At 58.9% G+C, this 8,413-nt stretch overlaps 1 protein-coding gene across 1 annotated transcript; it reads right to left on the bottom strand.

Moving 5' to 3' along the window:
- Positions 1-4,867: 4,867 nt before the first annotated feature.
- LOC309685463 (acrosin-like) lies at positions 4,868-6,892 on the bottom strand (the record flags this gene model as incomplete). The annotated part of the gene is made up of 4 exons (XM_082501226.1): positions 4,868-5,224; positions 5,698-5,843; positions 6,110-6,375; positions 6,714-6,892. 4 exons carry the CDS (start codon positions 6,890-6,892, stop codon positions 4,868-4,870), a joined length of 948 nt encoding a protein of 315 aa, XP_082357352.1.
- Positions 6,893-8,413: the final 1,521 nt, after the last annotated feature.

Below are 8,413 nucleotides of genomic sequence, written 5' to 3'. Positions count from 1 at the left end.
TCAATTTCAGTTCTCGCACAGCCAGGGGGAGCTACCGAAACACCTTCAGTGCATCTTGGGGACACAGGGACCTCCCAAAAGAAGAGTGGCAGGGTGCTCGGGTGCTGCTGGGCTCAGCAAGCCCTGTGCCTTTCCTCGGTAGACAAAAGCGGCCGGGGAGGTTCGGGTAAAGCCACGGCCAAACTGTACCTGACTGGCAAAGAAATGCCCAATGATTTTAATGATGACCTCCTCGTTCTTGTCCGGGGTTTGGTCTCGTGGCACAATGACTTCCGCGCTGGTTAAGTTTTACAGTTCGTTCACCTGGAGCGAACCACAAGAGGCTTCTGTTGTGGAAGAGCCAAAATCCTCCACTGCCACAGTCACGACGGCACCAGGCACCCTGTGTGTCTCCCCCTTCCTTGGGACCAATGAGAACCACCACCAGAACATGGGGGCTGAGGGTCAAGACATCGCTGAGACCACTGAGCACCCGGGATTTGTCCCCCTGGGGTGGGCAGGGGTGACGGCTGATGCCCAACTTTGCATGCCCGGGGCACCACCCCCCACCGTTTTGCCACCTTTGCCTGTCACGTGGCCGGCGGCGAAGGAAGGCACCTTGATGTGGACTTCAAGCTTCACTTCTTCTTTCAGGTTAAAGAAGTTATCCTCTTTCAGCTTCCCAAATATTCACCCCTGGGCCTGGGGAGGAGACGGACAGGAAGGAAAACCATCAGGCAGTGCCCGCTGTGCCCCTCCATCCCCAAAGCTGATGATGTTCCCACGTCCAGCAGCATCAAAACCATGGTACCCAGCAAAGAGCTCCCCTGGTGCTGAGGGAGGCCAAGCCAGGCTGGCAGCACCGTGGTGACCACAGGGATGCTCTCGACTTGGCCCTTACTGTCCCCCCCACCCACAGCCCCCACCCAGTGCACCTTGAACTGAGTCTCGGGCGGCCCCATGATGATGACCATCCGCTCGCTGCCCTCGGGACCTTCTGACGGGGCGATCTGGGGAGGGATGAGGGAGAGGGAGCATGAGTGCGGCCCCCACTTCGGCAAGACCTTCCCTCGGTGGGATGTCCCCCCCCAGCACAGGGCAACCTCCCCATGTAGGAGCATCCCCTCCCACCAGAGCTGGGCTGATAACCGGGGTGCTGCAGGCCTGGCCTTCTACTAACGACAGGACGGAGAGGTGGGCACATGCCAACCTCATGAAGTTCAACCAGGCCCAGTGCAAGGTCCTGCTCCTGGGTCGGGGCAATCCAAGCACAAATCCAGGCTGGGCGGAGAATGGATGGAGAGCAGCCCTGAGGAGAAGGACCTGGGGGTGCTGACTGATGAGAAGCTCAACATGAGATGGCAATGCGTGATCACAGCCCAGAAAACCACACATATCCCAGCCTGCATCAGAAGTGTGGCCAGCAGGGCGAAGGATGTGGTTCTGTCACTCTGCTTTGCTCTGGTGATACACCACCTGGAGTACTGCATCCAGCTCTGGAGCCCCCAACATAGGAAAGACATGGACCTGCTGGAGTGGGGCCAGAGGAGGCCACGGAGATGCTGTGAGGGCTGGAGCCCCTCTGCTGGGAGGACAGGCTGAGAGTTGGGGTTGTTCAGCCTGGAGCAGGCGCCGGCCAGGGGGGCTCCGTACAGACCTGAGAGGTACGCCCAGGAGCTCTATGGTGGGAGAGAAAATGAGAGTCAGTGATGGCCCCAGCGTGCCAGACCTTTCCCAGCCACCCCCAGCCTGACGCAGAGCAGCATGCCACCACTGTGAGCCCGGCAGGGACACGGGGACAACCCTTCAAGCCCTGAAACCCTGGGGTGATATGCAACCCCATCCCAGCGCGATGGGGCTGGGAGGCGGATGGGAGGTCCCAGTTACTCCCAGTCCCTCCCCACTGCCACGTTTCCACCCATGTCTTGCCTTTGTAGGGGAAAACCAGGACACAACTCTCTCCTGCTCTGCGTTCCAGCAAGTGCAACCAGATGCTACCTGCAAACCACCATTTCTCACATGGAGGACGAGCAGACCCAGCTCCCCTGCCCATGCTGGACGCCACTCTCGCTCCCAGCCCTCTAGTTAAACGCGCTGCGCCGAGGTCATGCTCCCTCTCACATTGAGCCCATGCTCCCTGTGTCCACCCTCTGCTTCTGGCCACAGGCTGCTCCATGGCTCCTACACCAACATGTCCTCTCCTGCCCAGCCAGTCCTCAAGGCCAGCGTGGACACTGCACCTCCTCACTTCCCTCCCTTCACCAGGAGCCTCATTCCTTCTCCTCCATCCTTGCCAGGTCTCTACAGCTCCACAGTTGAAGCTACAGCCACCGGCCCCAGGTCCTGCTGAGGATGCAGTCAGAAATGACCACTCCATGGTGTGAAATATAAAGTACTTGGGTGGAAGGAGCAGAGGCCTCACCAGGGTGGCTTCAAAAAGGTCCCACAAAGCTTTGGGGTGAAGGAGGTCCCACCAAACGCTGCCCTTTGGGACACCTGCCCAGCTCTTCTCCAGCACACCAACAAACGCTCAACCAGATGCTTCCCCAAGGCCGCGCTTGCTCAGGCGGTTGCCGCAGGCAGAACATCCTCCCGCACAGCCAGACCAACCGACCCTTCTCAGTGCCCTCCGGGGCCACCGCGCACATCACACTCACGCCCCTCCGCACCACCAGCCTGGCACTCACCCTTCTCCTCCGACCGCTCTGCTGCTGGCGTTGCCAGGAGAAGAAAACAGCACAAGTAAATGAACCCGCACGAAAATAGAAGTTAAAGAGGACCGGCCAGTAAGGATAAAACAATATCCCGTATCTTATGAGGGGAGGAAAGGTCTAAAACCAGAAATTGATTCATTGTTGAAGGATGGATTGTTGGAACCCTGGATGTCACCTTACAATAGTCCAATTCTACCGGTCAGGATGGCTGAGGGGAGATAGAGATTAGTCACAGACCTACGAGAAGTCAATAAACAAGTACAGACTCGGCAGCCTGTGGTTTCGAACCCATATACCCTCCTGAGTAAAATATCGCATAATCGTAAATGGTTTAGTGTAATAGACCTTAAAGATGCCTTTTGGGCCTGTCCGTTAGCAGAGGAGAGTAGAAACTTATTTGCCTTTGAATGGGAAGATCCGGACACTGGGAGGAAGCAGCAACTCCGCTGGACCTCCCTGCCTCAAGGGTTCACAGAATCCCCAAATCTATTTGGACAGACACTAGAGAAAATTTTAGGGGAGTTCCAGGCAGAACCCGCAGTACGAATCTTGCAATATGTAAATGATCTGTTGGTATCAGGAGAGAAAGAGCAGAAAGTCAGAGAGACATCGATACGTTTGCTGAATTTTTTAGGATAACACGAATTAAGAGTGTCAAAGGCAAAACTGCAGTTTGTACAAAAGGAAGTAAGGTATTTAGAGCATTTAATTAGTGGAGGAAAAAGAGAAATCAATCCAGAACGAATTTCTGGGATTACAGCTTTAAGTGTCCCAAGAACAAAAAGAGAAATAAGGAAGATTTTAGGGTTACTAGGGTACTGTAGACTATGGGTTGAGGGCTACACTCAATTAGTAAAATTTCTGTATGACAAACTAGTAAAAGAAGGTCCACTACAGTGGACAGAAGACAAACAGGAGCCATTACAAAAACTGAAACAGAAGCTAATAAAAGCCCTGGTTTTAGCCCTCCCCTCCCTAGAAAAAAAAAAAAAGAAACCAAAACCATTTCACCTTCTTGTAAACGTGGAAGAAGGGATAGCGCATGGAGTCCTAATGGAGGGACGGGGCGGAGAAAGGAAACCAGTGGCATACCTGTCCAAATCAATGGACCCAGTACGTGGGGGTGGCCCACATGCATGCAGGCAGTGGCGGGGACCGAGGCAGTCCCAGGCGACCGAGCTACCAGCACCTGAAACACCCCATCTCTTCAGCGATGGAGCAAACCTTCTTCTGTGGGTACTCTGCTATTCCAGCACCACGTTTGGCAGGTGGTCAAGGAGGAACGATGAGAGTGGCCACACTGCACAGACAACTGGAGGAATGGTTGGGGTCCGTGTGGGCAGAGGCATCTAGCAGGGCCAGCAGTGCCCAGGAAGCCGCATCAGTAATGCCATGGCGGTCCCAGGCGACCGAGCTACCAGCACCTGAAACACCAAATCTCTTCAGCGATGGAGCAAACCTGGGAGGAGAGGAAGTGACCTGGGGTGGGTCCCTTGTTTGGGAGGAGAGACAAGGGAGGAGAAAGGGAGGAGTCAAGGAAGATGAGGGGGATGTTCAAGCAGGGAAAATGGAGACAAGGGGGGATCAATTCCCCGTTAACTACCCCTGAAATCCGGCTCTTCCTTCTGGGACTGAGAGCCCTGTTGGCTTCTCACTCTTTGCTGTGGTCAGCAATTTCTCTTGTCACGCTCAGGAGTTTCACACCGTCTGTTCAATTAGCTACGGCTTACACTGGGCCCTAATCTCCAGCTGTGTGCCTTAATGCATACCCCCAAAGTTGTCTGCAGGTCACATCACTGTTTCCTGTCTCCCATGTGCCAGTCTTCTCCGTCCCATGGTGGCTCTGAGCACCCTCCTCTCTGACCAGGCACCGTTTCAGCCCTTGGGAGTCACTCTTTCCCTTCGTGCCCTGCTGTCTGCCTGCAGCCTCATTGGCAGGCGCCGGGCACGCAAGTCCTTGCCTTGCACCGGAGACTGAATTGGACTCAAGCACGCTCAGCTGTGAAAATGAGGAACTTTATTTCTACAACCGAGTCAACATCAGCCCTTCTGCGCTCAGAGGAGCGCGGGCAGGACAGAGCAGGCCTTGGCACTGAGGCTGCCTTTGGCTCAGCAGGCATTGCCCCAGAAGGAAATGGTCGTGGAACAGCGCAGCCTGCTCTGGAGCCTGTTTGTCATGCTGCTCGAGTCTTTTTCCCCCACAGGACCTGCAGCAGCTCCTGCAGCAGCTTAAAAAATTCCACCAGCTTCTGGCATGGAAATGGACATGGTGCAAACCCGCCCGACTGTGTGGGTATTGGCCTTGGCCTCTGATAGGGGGTTGAAGTAAAGACTGGCTGTGGTGTTGTAGTAGCCGATGGTGCTGGGCGCAGTCCCATCTGGACCAGGATCCAGTCATAGAAGTGCTGGGTGGAGGTGTAGACTCCGGGCCGTTTGGCTCTGGCACAGCCTCTCCCCCAGCTGGTCACCCCAACAAGCCAGAAGTAGTCCGCGTTGTTGTCTTTGCACACCAGAGGACCACCGCTGTCACCCTGCAGGGGAGGAGAGAGGGTTGAGGTGGTGTTGGGTGGCCGCTGTCAGCGCTCTGGCCGGCTCCTTCTCTCTCCCAGCACCTGCCAGAGCTCTGCTCACTGCACACAACGGCGCTGCTCCGGCGCTGGAGCCTACAGAGCCTCGTCTGGGAGGGGGTGGAGGGCCTGTAAGGTCGGGCGCTCTCTCATCTCTGCACAGTGCTCCCGGCTGTGTGGAAGGGGGATGCTTTGGGATCTGGACCTATGGGCTGCCGGGAGCACGGGATGGGCTTTCTGGGCAGCGTCCCCGGGCTCTGGGACAAGGCGGGCACTGGGCAAGGACCTGCAGCTGGGGAAGGGGAGGTGAGCCCCAGCAGCGGTGGAGACCCAGCGGTGGCAGGGTGACTTGCCAGGCCAAGCACGTGCCGGGCGATGTTTGGGCGTTGCGAGAGGGCTGCCGGTGCTGCTGAGGCTTGACTTGCAGCATGTCCTACCTGGCAGGTGTCGATGCCACCCTGCGGATAGCCAGCACACAGGTTGTGGCTGTGGATGGCCCCTCTGTACCACCCGCTGCTGTTGCAGAGGTTGACATCAATGAGCTGGACCTTGGCCTCCTGCAGGACATCCGTTGACCCTGCAGCTGTGAGCACAGAAAGCAATGAAGCCCCAGCAGCTCCCCCCCTGCCTGGGTGAACCCCTTCCCTAGGGCTTGGCTTTGCGTCCTGAAGGCACTGTGCCCGTGTTTCCCCTCTGTCTGGCTTTGGGTGGTGGGTCAGCCCATTCTCTCCGGAGGCATACGTCCCCACAGCCTGACTGCGGCTTTCGCCTCCGCTCTCGGGAAGCCCAACCCCTCTCCCCAGTGTGCCGAGCTTGCACTCAGGACACCAGCACTTTTGGGGAACTCACATCTTGCAGTGGTGGCGCCCCAACCGCTGACGTAGCAGGTGCGCAGCTCTGACACTCTAAGTGAGGCGTCGGGCACACAGGCAAGCTGGGTGTAGGAGTTGCACTGGACCGGCTGGTCCAGCTCCAGCAGGGCGATGTCGTTCCTCTGCGTGATATTCCTGTAGTGCTCGTGAACCAGCAGCCGCTTAATATGGCGCACTTGGGCCTCGGGGCCCAGCCGAGTCAACTGGGTGGCCCCGATCACCACGCGCCACATGCTGATGTTCCTGGAAGGCAGATGGAGAGGGGGGTCAGAGGGAGCGGAGCCACGCGCTGCAGCAGCCCCGCCGTTCCCTGCCTTCTGCTTCCCAGGGCAGAGAGGAGAGCAGTGCCACGCAGGCTGCCACCGCCCTGGCATGCCTTAGGCACGAGCCATGTGGCGCTGGAGGCTGCTAGGAAGCAGTGGCCCGAGCCCAGCCTTCTCCTGAGCAGTCTCTGGGCTGGGCTCGGCAGTGCCCAGGCACTGGGCGTACTGGCAGGAACCGGGATGGGAGTAGCAGGCGGTGCTGCGCGCAGGGCACCCGCGAGGGTGGTGGGGACACCCCCCTTCCCTGGCCCTCCTTACCTGGCCTCGATGAAGCAGTGTGCTGCCGTCAGCACCCACTGTGGGCTGATGAGGGACCCTCCGCAGATGTGCCCCGTGCCTGCTTCCCAGGGGTCCTGGATGCTGACGATCCAGGGCCAGGCTCCTGGACGGGCATCGGTGCCACCCACCACGCGCGACATGCCGTACTGGTAAGCCATGGGCCGGAGCCCGCAGGTCCCTCTGTAACCAGAAACTCATGACTGTCCTGCTCCACGGCGTGCTGCGGTTCAGGCTGAAGGTCAGCCCTCTTCCCTCCCCACAAGGCGCTGCACGGACAGCAGGGCCAGGGAACCCCCTGGGGCGGGCGTGCGTGCGCCCCTGTTTCTGCCTGAGCCCCGCAGAGGAGCTGTGCCAGCAGCCGGGGTGCTGGCCAGGATCTGAGGCTCCCAGGCGGGGTTGGGGAAGCTGTGGCCACGCGCCTTGCACAGGCCAGCACAGGGCCAGCAGGACGACGACGAGGAGCAGTTTCATTGCTGCCAGTGGCGGCACGTGGCACCTGCAAGAAGCGAACCGAGGGCCTGTCGCCACCAGTGCCGCAGCCGACGTAGTGCCCGCAGTGCTCACGCTGCCCACGGTGCTCTTGTTCCCGGGGCTGATGTCACAGAGTCGCTGGTTCCGGGCACCGGGCCCGGTGGCCTCTTGGCAGAAGGGGGGGCACCATGGGGGGTTCCCGGCAGGAGGGGAGGCAGAAGCCGGCATGGCACACCCCCGACAGACCCCCGCTGAACGCTCTGCCTGCGGGACGAGGCTGTGCAGGCCCCGCGGCAGGCAGCAGCGCCTGGCTGCGAGCGCTGTCTGCTGACAGAAAAAGCCCTGTGTGGCATCGCGACCTCTTGGGGAAGTTCACTGCCACCCCGCTCTCTGCAGCCCTTTGCCACCAGGGCCTTCCCAAAACACATACACCAGAAAACAGAACTGCTACAGGCAGCATGCACGGTTTGGGGTGTTGAGGGGCCCATCTGGCTACAGCCGCAGCAGGCAAGCGGTGATGTGTGAGCGGGACGAGTCCAGCACACCCACATGCTGCACTCCGTACCTATGCGCACGCCTGGGCGCACACACAGAATCACAGAATGGTTTAGGTTGGAAGGGACCTTGAACACCATCAAGTTCCAACCCCCCCTGCCCTGGGCAGGGACACCTCCCACCAGCCCAGGTTGCTCAGAGCCCCGTCCAACCTGGCCTTGAACACTTCCTGGGATGGGGCAGCCACAGCTTCTCTGGACAACCTGCGCCGGGGTCCAACACCCTCACAGTCAAGAATTTCTTCCTAAGATCTATTCTAAACCTCCCCTCTTCCAGTTTGAAGCCCTTCCCCCTCATCCTGTCACTACACACCCTTGTAAAAAGTCCCTCCCCAGCTCTCCTGTCGGCCCTTCAGGGACTGGGAAATGCCGGCACGTCAGTTTGTGTGCTGCACTCTGTGTGTGCACGCATCGTGTGTGCCCTGTGTGTGGGTGCACTCGGTGTCTGGGTGCACTCCGTGTCCCGGTACCCACACGGTGGGTGCACACTGTTTACGTGCAGTGTGGTGTAGATGAGCCTGTGAGCGTGCGCACTGCAGGTATGCGTTTACTGGGTCGAGCGCGTGCCGTGTGTGCGGGCATTTTGTGCGTATGCTGGCAGGCTGTGTGTGCCCGCACTGCGTGTGTGCGTGCGTGCTGCATGTGCATGCCTTC

Source organism: Vanellus vanellus, assembly GCF_965231255.1.
Source record: "Vanellus vanellus genome assembly, contig: HAP1_SCAFFOLD_118, whole genome shotgun sequence".
In the NCBI taxonomy this organism is placed as follows: domain Eukaryota; kingdom Metazoa; phylum Chordata; class Aves; order Charadriiformes; family Charadriidae; genus Vanellus; species Vanellus vanellus.
The sequence above is the reverse complement of the archived record's forward strand: the minus strand, read 5'-3'. Positions and strand labels throughout refer to the sequence as shown.